At 46.7% G+C, this 14,487-nt stretch overlaps 1 protein-coding gene across 3 annotated transcripts in view; it reads left to right on the forward strand.

Moving 5' to 3' along the window:
* The window catches only part of SOCS7 (suppressor of cytokine signaling 7), a 33,290-nt gene extending 19,305 nt beyond the window's left edge, over positions 1 to 13,985 (forward strand). For all 3 annotated transcript variants that reach the window (XM_082442338.1, XM_082442339.1, XM_082442340.1), the window contains 3 exons: positions 3,437 to 3,572; positions 3,990 to 4,143; positions 8,199 to 13,985. In XM_082442338.1, the coding sequence (XP_082298464.1) occupies positions 3,437 to 3,572; positions 3,990 to 4,113 (260 nt within the window). In that variant the 3' untranslated portion in view covers positions 4,114 to 4,143; positions 8,199 to 13,985. The remainder of the gene's footprint in view (positions 1 to 3,436; positions 3,573 to 3,989; positions 4,144 to 8,198) is intronic.
* Positions 13,986 to 14,487: the final 502 nt, after the last annotated feature.

The raw sequence follows: 14,487 nt of genomic DNA on the forward strand, positions 1-14,487 counted from the left end.
TTTGCACTTAAAATTGTAATCAAGTTGACAAGGCAAAGCGAATTAGTATTTACCCCTAGACGTAAGTGACCTCTCTTTGAAGGATTGGGACAAAGAAGGCAAGGCCAGTGTTCTCCTTTACCATTGTTTGCTGCCTTCCTTTGCTTATCACAGAGGTCTAGGCATTCTGTGAGGCTGACTTTATTAGGGGGGAGGATTCCCGTGAGGAAGTGGTAGTCATTAGAATGTAGGTTGAGCTCTGTCAGCCTGCACCAGGGATTATAACACAGTGGATTCTAAAAGGAGCCCTTTTGTTTAGACTTTGGGATGATGATAGCTGAATGCCTGCAAGGGGCTAGTATTATTTCATTTAACCCCTACAAAATCCCTTGAAGGGATGTTACAGTCTCCCTTTTTTAAAAAAAAAAAAAAAATACAGATTAAGAAACTGATGTGCAGTGAGTTGCAGAGTCAGGATGCAAAGTCACGTTTTTCTGGCTCAAATCTAGAGCTGGATGCAGTCGCAGCACATCCAGACTGTTGTAAAAGGATGTCAGGGATTATGGGAATTTTAAAGCTGGGACTAATGGGAAAGTTCTGGATGGTGGCAAGTAAGGAGCAGAAGGAATTTAATAAGTGGAATAGTTCACATCTGGGGGAGGAATCGTTGGTAAAAATGATGGCACCTGAGCTTGGTTTGCCCCTTACCTCTTCTCATGGCAGTGCTGGAGCATGGTCATGGTAAATCTGAGGTTGCTGATTACATCTCAGTCTGGTCCATTTCACAGTTGTAAACTAAACCCTTAACACCAAGCAGCAATCTCAGAAAGAGAATGTGATTGGATTAGTACAAAACTTCTGTTGCTCTGAGAGCCAGAACTCAAAGTGAATGTGTCCTTCTTAGTTGGGAGAATCTCCATCATCTGTGAAGTGCCTAAAGAGAAAACACTTTTTGTTTTTTTAATCACACTTTGAATTGGATAACTCTAAGGAAATTGGTCGCTTCCTCTTTTGTAACCATCATTAAGGCCATGATTACTTGTTTAGGGCTATGTCTTCCTTGTATCCTAGGATTTCTCAATTCAGCCCTATTGAGAAGTTTGGGGCTGGATAATTCTGGCCTTCAGGAAACAGTTTGTTGTGGGAGGAAGACCTGGGTGTTTGGGTGCTCAGACCTGAAAGAAGTTTGTCACTCCTAACCTGCTCCTTTTTGGGGGTAGAGAAAATAGCCAAGTGGCTGGAAACTGGATTTGTGCCCAGGACCCTGGCATGAGGACCAGAGGAACGTTCTTGATGATCACTCTTCTACCTTGTCTTTCACTTTCGCTGCACTGGTGTCTTATGTTGGATTTATTTCCATTTCTGACCTCATCTGTTAACAAGCTCTGGATGTGAGAGCTTCAATCATTTGCTGTGTTTGGGGGCAAACAGTAAATGGTCAGTTTGACACCAGGGAATATCAGAGAATTAACAGGTTTCAAATTGCTATTTGTGAACTTAAGTCTAAAAGTAACACAATTAAATAGGCAAGTATATATGATCATTAAAATTCAAGTAGGCAAACAATCAGATAATTGTATGCTACTTATCATCCTGACCTCTTTAAGCACAAGTCCTATAGTCCTTCTTTGGGAATAAATAATTGGGTGCATAAATTACTTTTATCTCTGAAACATCATGTTGAGTTTAGCAATATTACAACCAACCCCCCAGGAAGCTTTCCGTTTGTCATAGTTTAATTTACTAAAGACTATTTTTAAAACATGAGAGAAAGGGTAAAATTCAAAGAGGAATTTGAACCCCAATCATTTTAAAACCATTTGAGTTTAAATATATTCAAGAGAAAAATCCATGTGTGAATTTTTTTTTTTTTAATGGTGTGTGTGGGTGGAGGAGGGCTACAGTGCTTCAAAATATAAGCCTTAGATTTGAAGGGATGGGGGTGAGAAGTCAAGGACTAAGAGAGGCTGGTTCTGAATCAAGGAACTGTGACTGTCTGGACAGCCCCCCCTGTCAGACAGTCACAGGCGCAGGCACTCTGGGGAGACTCCTGGAGGACCCTCCTTTGAGGTTCCCTGGGCTAAACTCTTCCTCAGAGAGACCAGGTGTTCAAGGAAGGCCAGCTTTGTTGGTTCTGTGCTGTGAGCACATTCTCTAAGCTCAATAGGCCTCAGTTTCTTCATTGTAAAATGCGGATAATAGTGCTATCTGTCTGAATACGGCTTTGAAGACTAAATGAGTTAAATGATTTTAAGATAAGCTTACTTGTTTAGCATAACATGTATTTCAATTTTTTTTAGAAAGTCAGTTGTTAACGACCATGAAAGGGCTTTGGGAGGCAATCTGCAAGCTTTAATTTTTTCTTCTCATGCCTTCAAACAAAATTTAAAAACTGTTTGAAATTAAACTCCAAAAATACTAGGTATTTTATTTCCTAACAAGTTGTCTACAGAATTTCTTTTGATATGGCAATGGCTGAGAAAAGAATTCTTTCAAAGGTTTTGCAACTCAGATTCTTTCTGAGAGCACTTTTCTTGTTTACTTTCCATAGCCCCTTTGTTTATTGAAACCAGGGTATTCTTTGTTCCCCTGAATCTGTTTCAGTGTCCCTGACATTCTGGGTGTCTCCATTCTGTGGTGCTGACCCCTGGGGGGTTGGAATTTCCCAGCACAGAGTCTGCTGATATTGCTATGAAGCGTAAGAGTGGGGGGCTCCCATCAGCCGTGGCTGGCATCAGTCAGCAGGCACTTGTGCGCAGCGTAGAACCAATTCCAGCTTGCCCACGCTACTGTAGTTGCTTTTCTTTTAAACGCATCATCCTCTTTTTCTGTTCCTGTACCCAACCTAAAATTTCAGAAGCAAGGAGGGTGGTTGGTGGGGGTGGAGGGTTGGTGGGGAGTAAGAGGTAGCTAAACCTGACTGTCCCGGCTTGAAGTAAATGGCAGGAGTGACAGGCTTATAAAACTTGATCCTAGCTGTTGCCTTCTGCTTACCAGCCTCTCAGGTGGAATTTGGTGGGGACCCCTCTGAACAGCCTTTCTGCGTCCTCACCTTCAGGTGCTCTAGATGCTAAACAAGCGCCTCCCGTTCCCAGTCGGGGCACCTTTGCTTCTTGCCCTTCACTGAGAGCCTTGGGCCTGGGATTGACCACTCGGCTCCGAGCAAAGTCTGTAACTCGGCATTTTTCACTGAACTGTTCTGAAGAGCAAGGCTCTTAGCTGTTAAGAGTGAAGCTGGGGAGGCCTGCAGCAGGGGAGCATAGATTCCCTTGAGTATGAAATACGGTAGTGGTGGTATGGAAATCAGCAGTCCTTTGTGGAGGGGAGCTTTTGCACAGAACACATAGACGAACTGTAAAGAAGCCCCATTTCCCTTCCCTGGATTCTTTTTATAAGGAAAATTATAGTTAGCTGTATAGTGTCATCTGAATATTTCTCTCGGTTTTCGTTCTTGAAGGACTGCCACCAACTCCAGTCCAGCTGCTCTATCCGGTGTCCCGATTCAGCAATGTCAAATCCCTCCAGCACCTCTGCCGATTCCGAATCCGACAGCTCGTCCGGATAGATCACATCCCGGATCTCCCACTGCCTAAGTACAATGGGGTCTTTAGAGGTGGGGCAGGAGTGGAGGGTTAGTTACAGCGTTAGTGAGGCCTGCAAGCTGAGTGTACAGGCAGAGCCTGGCAGCTCACAGGCGTTGTCCTTTCACTTCTCCTATGTCTTAGCACCTAACCTAGAAATGTCACATTACAGCCAGGAAGGAGGAAGGTGTATGTGTGTGTTGGCTTCCCTTCTGCAGACTCTGTGAAGGGTAGAGTGGAGGTGGTAAGAGGGAGGGAGACAGAACTATAATAAGTGAGAAAGTGAGAATTTTGTCAGGGCAACAAAGAGTCTTTGGTGTTGTCTCAACCATACAGGGATTGAAAAGAAGGGAGGGTTGAATAAAGGTGGTCTTTCTTTTATAAGCTATGTATAACATTTTGTGTGTATCCCTCCTGTGTTATTCGTAGGCCTCTGATCTCTTATATCCGAAAGTTCTACTACTATGATCCTCAGGAAGAGGTATACCTGTCTCTAAAGGAAGCGCAGCTCATTTCCAAACAGAAGCAAGAGGTGTTGGAACCCTCCACGTAGCGAGGGGCCCCATGCTGGTCACCACCAAGGGTATGCCACCACTCTGCCTCACTGTCCAACCTCGTCTCTCCTGGGCGGTTATCATGCACTGGGCTTCGTCCCCCTTCCTCTCACCCCATGCGTATACCCTGATCCAGGCATCTGTCCAGAGAGTCGCCACATTTGATCGTGGAGTCCCAGGGAGGCACATACCCCAATTGGGAGAAGAGCAGATAGACACAAGAGGCTTAAAGAGTATTTGCCAAGCAACAAGCGAGTTAATCACTGAATATATATAAAGAAAACACACAAGTGCAGCTAAGTGTGCAGCCTTCTCTCCTACTTTGGCTGATGGCCCTGATATTGCACAAACGACATATAAAGCAGGAAAGCAAAGGGGAAGAAAACTTCATCAAATGGAATGCAAAATGCCCTTAATTGTAATAGGCATGCACTTCAGTGAGAGTTCTACTCTGTCCCACGGCTTGGAATATGGGGATGAGGAAAAAACAGCTCGCTCTTCTATTTAGAATTCCATCTGGGCCACTGAAAAGTAAATTGTTGAAAAGAATAAATGAATTAACTAAGGAATTCATTTATCTAAGAGGCTCTTCTCCCATTGCTACACTGAGTATTCATTTATTTTCCCATAAAATATCTTGGAATACTGGTTTGCACATATGAATTCTAATTAGTCTTCTTGGGAATTCCCTGGTGGTCCAGTGGTTAGGACTCCACGCTTTCAGTGCCGAGGGCGTGGGTTCGATTTCTTGTCAGGGAACTAAGATCCCACATGCCTCAGGGCTCGGCCAAAAAAAAAAAAAAAGTCTTCTTAAATTGCACTAATGTGAACATTGAAAGGTAGAGGGGAGTAGGGAACAAAATTGCCAGAGAATGGTGATTTTGGTAGTGTGGGTTATGTGCAAGGTCTCACATTCTACTGATCTACTGCTGGGATGCAGAGACCACCCCCAACCCCTTTTACTGAGGAGTGTCCTTTTTAAAAAAAAAAAAAAAAAAAAAAAAATCAATTAATTAATTAATTAATTTGGCTGTGTTAGGTCTTAGTTGTGGCACGCAAGATCTTTCGTTGCGGCGCTCGGGCTTCTCTCTAGTTGTGGTGCATGGGCTTCTCTCTAATTGCAGCGCGCCGGCTCTCTAGTTGTGGTGCACAGGCTTAGTTTCCCCGCGGCATGTGGGATCTTAGTTCCCCGACCAGGGATCGAACCCGCATCCCCTGCATTGGAAGGTAGATTCTTAACCACTGGATCACCAGGGAAGTCCCGAGTGTCCTTTTTTTAAAAAAATTTATTTATTTTATTTATTTATTTTTGGCTGTGTTGGGTCTTTGTTGCTGTGTGCGGGCTTTCTCTAGTTGTGGCAAGCGGGGGCTACTCTTCGTTGCGGTGCACAGGCTTCTCACTGCTGTGGCTTCTCTTGTTGCGGAGCACGGGCTCTAGGCACGCGGGCTTCAGTAGCTGCGGCATGCAGGCTCAGTAGTTGTGGCTCATGCACTCTAGATCGCAGGCTCAGTAGTTGTGGTGCACGGGCTTAGTTGCTCCGCGTCATGTGGGATCTTCCCGGACCAGCGCTTGAACCCGTGTCCCCTGCATTGGCAGGCGGATTCTTAACCACCGCGCCACCAGCGAAACCCATGAGTGTCCTTTTTAAGCACTGAATTCTTCTGCTTCTCTTCTAACCTCCTCTGTTCCCAATCCCATCCCCCATACAAAACAAACTAAGGGGAATAACCCACAGGAGTGACAGCCTTAGAGTGAAAAGGGGGCTTTAATTCTCCCCACCTTCTCAGTGCTCTTCATAATGGGAGAAAATGACAACTGGTGTTTTTGTCCTGTGGGTTTTTTTGTGGCTCAGGTGAACCCAGCTGTGTGTCTCCTCTTGGCTCTGGTAGTCCCTGATCCTGTGCTACTGTGGGGGAGAGCATGTGAGCCAGGTTTAGCAAGGGGAGAAGGAATGAAGAAGAGAGATCAAGGAATGGTATCTCCAGGAGGCTGCGGAGTTTTAACTTAAAGGATCCTGGGCTGGATGTACAGTTTCTTTGTCATGTCTTCAGTTACAGGCATACCTTGGAGATACCTTGGGTTCATTTCCAGACCACTGCAAGAGAGCAAATATCACAATAAAGCAAGTCACATGATTTTTTTGGTTTCCCAGAGCATATAAGTTTTATCTATACTATACTGTAGTCTGTTAAGTGTGCACTAGCATTATGTCTAAAAAAATCTACATAACTTAATTTAAAAATATTTTATTGCTAAAAAATGCTAACTATCATCTGATGATGTGGGATTGCCACAAACCTTCAATTTGTAAAAACGCAGTATCTGTGAAGTGCAGTGAAGCGAAACAGGTTAAACGGGGTGCGCCTGTATCGGCGAGCTCTGTGCCCTTGGAAGTGTCTCCTAAAACATCTTAGTGCTCTAACGTCTAGGAGGGTTTCTCTGCTTGGTGGTTTTGCAGTGATTAGGGTGGGGAACTAGGGGGACCCACCTACCCAACTGCGCTGTTGAGGAGTAATTGGGACCCTTCAGTTAGAGCACAGTTTCTGTGGGTGCTGTGCCTTAGGAGGGGCCCCCACGAACACAGGCACATTCAGAGAAAGGTTCAGGATGGTGGGGGACTCCACACTTCATCATGTGGGGAATAAATGATTATCATGGACCAGAGAAGTTTTAGGGTACGAGGGGCTTGGTGGCCAAAAGAAGTATTTGATGGATTTTCCTAAGGAAGGGTGATTAAACTTATTCTGTGTGGTTCCAGGGGGCAGGAGAAGGCCCACAGTATAAGTTTTAAACAGATTTCAGTCCAACTTTAGAAGAAGCTTTTTAACAGATCCAAATATGGAATGGTTTTCCACAGGAGTTAGTGAGTTCCCCATCATTTGTTTATTCATTCAGCAGACATCAATAAAGTAGCCAGTGTGAATTCGGAAGAGGGTGCTGAGCAAGATAATCAAAGGCCCTGTGCTCACAGAGCTGCAGTTCTTGTAGGGAGAGACAGACAGCGACATGTAAGTAAGTGAATAGGTTAATTTCAGTTGACTGTACATGTTATGAGGAAAATAAAACTGGGTGAAGTTTAGTGGTTAATGGTAGCGTACTACTCAAGTTTGAATGATCAGGGAAGGCTCCTGTGAGGACGTGACATTTCAGCTGAGATTTGAATATCAAGGAGTTAACTGTGAGAGGATCTTGGAAGCTGGCATTCTAGGCAGGGGATCCTATAAATACAAAGGCCGTGATATGATCAGGTATAGGCTGGGGCTAGCCATTTGCCACGAGTGTAGGGGGGCAGTCATGTATTGGCAAAGGATTGCACTGAACTCCCGGGGCCTCTTTTTGCTGTGACACTGGGATTGTTGCTTGTAGCAAAGAATAAGCATCATGCTGTACTTGCTCCTAGGACCCCTTGAAAAAGGGAAGTAACACTTCCCAAGGGAAAGGCCTTACAGGTGTGAAATTCGGCCATTGTGATTTCTTGTTGGTCAGGCTGGTTTTAATTTCAGAGTTCCGAGTGGGCCACTTGGTCTGTGTGTGCTCTTACCTGGAGAATTTTTTGCCAGGGTACTTGGAGTTAGGGCACAGTTAGGGTAACAGCTGGAACAGTGCCCTTCTTAAATCAGAAGGTAGAAGCTGCACTGGCCTTTGTGATTATATGTCAGCCCTCTTCAATAGCCAGAAGCCACAGGGCCTACAGCTATTTCTAGCTTGGCTCACCAGGGGTTACTCCAGGGACTCAGTTCTTTTTTCAGTGCCTAGAGCAGGTGGGCCTTAGGGAAGAAGTTGGGGGGAAAAGTGTGTGGAAATTGAAGGGGAACGGGAAAGAGAGAAGGGAGGCAGTGTGTAGGACATCTTTATTAGTCATTTTAGGACCTTTTTTTGGCGACCAGGTTGTAGGCTGCTCAGGTCCCCGTGACAAAGGCCACTGCTGCATCCCCAGCCAGCTGCAGTGTTTGTGGAAGCACTTGGCTCTCCAGGCCCCGTTCTCCCTTTGAGCTGCACTTCTCCACCTCCAGAGGCTGTTCTTTCACTCCATTTTGGTTCCACTCTATTGAGCCACTCTAATTATTCCCCTTTTTTACCTAGGCATTTGGTTGCCAAGCTCCAGTTTCGAAGAACCAAATGAAGCTACCATGAAAAGGGGAGTGAAGAAAACAAGAGGAATAGGAAGGGTTGGGATCCTCTGTGCAAAGACTTTGGTTCCCCTCGCCGCCCTGGGGCTTGGATGAAGCACATGACCAGACTCTCTGAGTGGGGCTCCACCTTGTCACATCCAGCCCTGTGCTACTGGAACTGGATGAACTCCTTGGAAAACTGGAAGAAGTCTCAACACTGTTCCTTTTTCAGAAGTTTTGTTCTGGATATTTGCATTTCTCAGTATGGAAAACTCACCCTAAAGGCAGCTGGGGTTTGTGTGCATTGGATTGGAAGTGGTGCCAAGGGTGAGCATATCCAAAGGAGAGGTGGGGAGGAGAAGGCATTGCCAGTGAGGGTCATTCAGGTGGTGCCAAAGGCAGAATTCGAGTCTCCACCATTGACCTTGAAGAAGGGAAAAGAAGGAGTCAGAAGTGCAAATCAAGTCGGGAGTTTCTGAGAGCTGAGAATCTGCTTCTCTGTAGGCATGGGTAGCTTCAGCAGGAGCAGGAAAGAGAGGAGGGTGGGTGGTCTCGAATAGATGATGACTGGACAGAACTGGCACATAGCTCTGCTGGGGGAAGTAGTGACTCCTCGCATACTTTGCTTTTAAGGTTTAGGAACCTGATATCAGAATCACCTCTCATAGCAGCTGTGTTGGTTTTGTTTTACTGAATTCCTAAATTCTGTGACCTCAAGTTACCCCTGTTCTTCCTCTACCCTCAACCCATTCCCTCGAGATAACTGTACCGTTCACTCTGGTCATGGTAACATCATTCCTATTGCTTCCACCGTCTGTCGAGGCAATAGTTTTTCTCATCACCTGAACAGTTCAGAGCTCCAATCCCGGCCTGCTGAAGTTAATGGAGCGTGCTTCCAGATTCTTAATGGCAAACCATACCCATGACTTAGTCAGTGTTCCTTACCTCCACGTGTCTGTCAGCTGGTGAGCGGGAGTGTGGAGGAAGGTGAGAAATGAAGCTATTGTGCTCTTCCTAGAGAATGCTCCCTAGTGTCTCAGCCTTAATGGCATGTCTGAGACCAATGAGGAGGGAGGAGAGCATTACAGCTCATGTTCTTAGGTTTGTCTGGAGCAGGAGGTAGCGAGGGCTTCTTTATTTTCCTGAGTTCTTTCTGGCAACCCAAACATTTTCCTGAGTTAGATCCTGTTTGCCCTCCTTTCATTGGGAAGTCTGTCAGATACTGATTTGAGAGTTGCCTGTTTTCCAGATGGAAGTGGAGGAAGAGGGAGAAAAACTCCAGTGATTTTCTGAACTTGGCCATTGTCAAATCATATAACATTATGAGTTTTCTTTTCTATAGAGTTACTCTGAGGAGAGGTTTGCTATTAAGATGTGAAAATTGAGCTGTTTGATCTTTATTACTCTTTTGCAGTAAGTATTCCAACAGACTGCCTCTTTTGGTTCCCCTATGCTTATATCTGCCTCATCGCATGAGATAAATAATATTGTCAGGTTGTGGTTTCCTGATCGTTTGGGGTGAGGCCCCAGTGTCTTGTAATTTATAGGACTGCCTCATCTGGGAGAATTGGCCTTCTGCCTTACGTCCTGCATGGAATGACCATTCTTCCTCCTTATAGCTGAATAGGGAGGAAACTTGCATTGTTACCTGGCTGTGAAGAGGTGGCCCACAAAATGAGCTTTGTAGCGTAAACACAGCCCACCCACCTTTGATTTGTCGTGTGGTATCTCTTCTCTCTTTGGCTGCCGTGGTAGTATTACCAACCAGTTAAGGTTGTGATCCCGGGAATTGGCTTAACCTATGGGTCTTGCCTCTTGAAGGTACAACTTAACTTGCCATCTTGCAGAAAGTGCCACCCAACTGTAGAGCCTGCTGTCTGGAATCCATTGAGATCCTCGAGTGGCTGTTGTGCGGCTACGTGGGATCATTTTTCTTTTTTTTTTTTTTAACTACTTTTTAGTGTTCATTTGCCTGATTCTGGGCTAGCTGCTGTGGAAAACACAGGAGGCGGAAGACATATTATCTGGCCTAAGGGAGCTTTTAGGTGGCTGCCACACACAAAGCATTTGGAGAATGACTCAGCATGGCAGAGAGAATCAAGGGCTGTCTTGAAAGAAATTCAGAGTGGGTAAGATCAGTGTAGATCAGATGGTCTAGGAAAGCTCTGGTGCTGTGAGACTTTGGTTTTAGGTTGAGGGCAGGGCAGTGAGATGAGAAACAAGAACAGGAGCACAGAAGCAGAAATCTGCAGGGTGTGTACTGAACAGTGCACAGTCCCAAATTAGAGCAGTGGCATCAAAGAATCCTTTTTCTGTGCTGTGGTCTAGACCGAAACTTCTAGTCATCAGGCAGGTCTGAATGCTGAGGGGTTATGATGGCGAGGTGGAGCCCAAAGCCAGAAGTCAGCCAGGTTCCTGCCTGTGGCCAGGGACCTCACTGCTCTCAGCACAGCCTGGGTGAGGAAGGCAGAGCCCCTGGACCCCTTGTGGTACCAGGGGTTTCCAGTGGAGAATCCATACTCTCAGGTACAAAACCAAACCAGCTGAGGAGGCGTGACCCACCCTCACCACCATTCTTTCTCCTCCCGGGAAGGGTAGTGTTTACTGTGCCCGTGATCTGTCTGTGCATTAGTCACAGCCCAGGCCGTAGCCTGGTCTGTCCTCAGTAGAGTGGGCTATAAGACAGAGTTGTGCAGGAGGAAACGGGCTTCATCAGGAGGTGAGGAGGAAGGGCACCAGCCTGGTCAGAGTAAACAGGGAGGGGCAGGGGCAGCTGGCCTTCTCAGCAGCTCCCTTCACCTCTCCTGCCTGCGGCCCCTGCCCCCCTGCCAATTCTGTGTAGTGCTAATTGAAATGCAGTCTACAGAGGGAACTCAGTGCTTTTTGGTCATTGTATTTTCAAGTCACAAACTGGAAAAGGTTCTCACTTCTAGGGACCCGTCATCATCGGTGTCTTAAGTTGTGGATGGGTGATGTCAATACCCTCAGGCCCTGCCTGTGTAACCCTCGCTTGTTTATGACTGATCTACTGTAACCTTCCTCAGGACAGGCGTGAACCACTGTGAGTTAGTGACAGCTACTGCTACAACTTGCTATTACTTGAAATTCGTGTGCTGTGGTTGCAGGGCGTAAGGCGGTGGGGGCTCTGCTGTGGGGACTAGATAAATGGGTGACGACTAGGAGTTTGGGGCAGTTGGCGATGACCTTGGCCTGCTTGCCTGCCTGTGCCTAGGTGCAGTGAGTGTGACACCCTGGAAGGCCAGCCCTGGGCGGCAGCACCCAGCCTCCTGAGGGGGGAGGTGTGGTGGGGAGCTTGCTGCCGTGGTTTCTCCTCCTCCTCCTCCTTTCCGCCTTGTCACCGGGGCTGATTACGCAGGCCCCTTATTAAGGTTGGGAGAGGTGTGGAGAGCGCGGCAACCCCCCTACGGTGCACATCCAGGAAGCACTGGCAAGGCGGAGGGTGGTTAGTGTTCTCAGATCCGGGGTGAGAGACTGGAGGAAAGCCAGGTGCCCCGGGTGCCAGCCATTTCAGCCCTCACCCCGGGCCCTGGAAGACTGGAAGAGCACAGCCTGCTTGAAGCCCTTGGCCCTGGCAGGAAATGGGGATAGGAGAAACTTGTCCTCTAGGTTAGATTCCCCCCCGCCCTGCTGCCTCTCCCTTGGCTTTGAGCCCTGAAGTTGGAGGCCTAGGCACTGGCATATATAGCTCTGTGGCTGCTGGAAGGAGGTCTGAAAGTCACTGTGTGTGTGTGTGTGTGTGTGTGTGTGTGTGTGTGTGTGTGTGTTTTCATTTGCAGAAGTTTTGCCACCAGTGGGGGTGTTGAGAGCATCTCCACTGGGGGGAGACCTGCCGTTCGTTGTCCACTTTTAAGAGAATGACGTGCCCCCTGTCCCTAAGGGAGGAGCTTTTGAGTTAGACATTTTCCCTATGGGAATCCTCTTGGTTTGGTTCATGGGAAAGGGGGAAATGGATAAATGATTTTTATCTCTAATTGTCAACACAGCTGTTCTTACACTGAATTTGTGCTATTGCATACATGTAGCCATCTTTCTTTTCACTGCAGCAGTGTTTATCAGTAGTTCAAAATGATTTATTTGCTCCTGGGGAGTAAAACCTTTTTTATTAAAAAAGAAAAAAAAAAAAAAAGAAAGAAAGAAAATCGTGACCCTCCTCCCCCCATGATAGCTATAGGATTATTGGGCCACAAAGCTCAAGAAAGCAAAGTCAAGTCTGCCAGTCCCCGTGATCTATCCTCTTTTGACATTGGAGTCTTCATGCTCAGCACAAAACGACAGGAGGCCTTGAAAAGATAGCGAAGCCTTGGGAGGTGTGAGATGGGGGTTGGAGCATAGAGACAGAGGCACTGGGGACTCAGATGCTGCAGTTATAAAAATAGAGTAAGGAATTGTATTTAAATTATTGATTCTCTAATCTGCCAGGGAAAGACCTTTCTTTACATACAGATTCCATATTGTCTTTGTCCTTTTCATGCTTCTTGACCTTCCTGGTAGGTGCCCCCAGTTTCTTCCTGTTTCCCATCCTGTCCTCTCTGCCCCTTCTCTCATTCCTTCCCACTCCCATCCACCTCCCAGGAAGCCAGTCCTGCATGCTGAGTCTGTGACATGCCTTCACGCCCATTTCATCTCCTTAGAGGGTACCTGGAATTGCTCCCTCCCCCTCCCACTCCCTCCTCCAGAATGCCGAGAGGGGCAGGCAAAATGCAGCCAGTCATGGCAGCGGAAGACCTGAATGTCTGCTCGCAGCCGGACTGCGATCTAGTTGCTCCTGGAGATGGAGTGTCAGGTGAACTTAGGACACCCTTGATCAGAACCCAGGAGATCAGAAACCCGCACAGCCCCGCTCCGAGCTTCGTCCTAAGCCCCCTACCCAGCTCAGGTGGAGCAGGAAGGCTGGTCTGACTACTCCATCTCTGGTGCTCCCTTGAACAGGGACCTGCCCCTCACTGTTAGGCCCAGAACCTTTTCCAAGGGACAAGCATAATCGAGGCACCGCTCCGTGGGCAGGCTGCTTGTTGGAAGGCCCAAACTGGTGCTGCCCGTGCCACAGCCACTGCTGTACAGTTTTTGGTGGTTTTTAAGAAACTCAATGAAGAGGGGTGTCGTTCTGGGCTCGGGGTGGTTGCCAGTTCTTCGCCAGAAGGGGAGCCACATCGCCCCTGCAACCACTTCCGTCCTCTTCGGCCACCCCACCCTCCTCCAAGCCAAAGCGTGGCCTGGCTTTTGTCTTCCCATTTAGTTTTTCTCCTTTCCTCTACCTTTTTGTGCTTAATTTATTAAAATAGTTGCTGTATAATTTATTTTCATAAACTATAAAAAATTACTAAATGGTTAAAATAGACTTGCAGGCCAATCTTAAATGGGGTGGGAGGGTTTGAGGGTGGGCTGGGGAAAGGAAAAGATGTTTTGATATAAACAAAACAAATGCACTTTGGGTGTGTTTTGGTATTTTTCTGGGGATAGATGGGAGGGTGTTGGGATGTCCCTGTAGATTAGTTCCAGAATGGGGTGTCTGTATATACTGTATTCATAGGCATGTTTGACTCTTGTAAAGGGACATTAGTAGCTGCTGCAGGTCCTGTTTGGAAACCCCATGTATAATTCCCGGTTTTTTGTAAGTGTCAGTGCGGGAGACATTTGACTCTTGTGTTTGTATCTCCTTTTTATGATTGCTGTACTGACCCATGTCTTTTTGCGGAAGGGGTGAAAAGAGATTTGAAATAAAAATGTTTAGAAATTCTTTCATGTTATTTGGGTTGTTGTTTTTCAGTCCCTCTCTCATCTCGTATGACTCCTCACACCATCGCCACTCACTTAGGGTCAGATGACCCACCTGTGGCAACTGGAGAATCCCTGTGATGTCAGCTAAGCAGAGCACATCCAGAACTGGTCTTGTCGGAATTAGAGATGTTGAAAAATTCCTGAGGCTGATGGCCATTGCTCAGAGCTGCTTTCTCCTTCCCTAGGAAATGCAGGAGAATTCCAGAGAGCTTTCTGGGGCCTTTTTGCTCTACTTTGGGAGAGTTCATATTTTACCATAGTAGTCATTCCTAGTATATACCTAGGCTGGCAGTCAAGGTTTTTCATAAGTTTGACCTGTGTCCCTCCTGCCTTTCTAGCCCATTCCCTCCTGAGCTGTCCTCTTCGGAGAGGAAAGGACCAGAAATGTTTCTCTGATTGTGTGTACTTGGAGCTGCTCTAATCTTCCCTCTTCACTTTCCCACCCAATCCCTCTCCAAGTT

The sequence above is a fragment of the Balaenoptera physalus genome (assembly GCF_965194825.1).
Source record: "Balaenoptera physalus genome assembly, chromosome: 20".
NCBI lineage: Eukaryota > Metazoa > Chordata > Mammalia > Artiodactyla > Balaenopteridae > Balaenoptera > Balaenoptera physalus.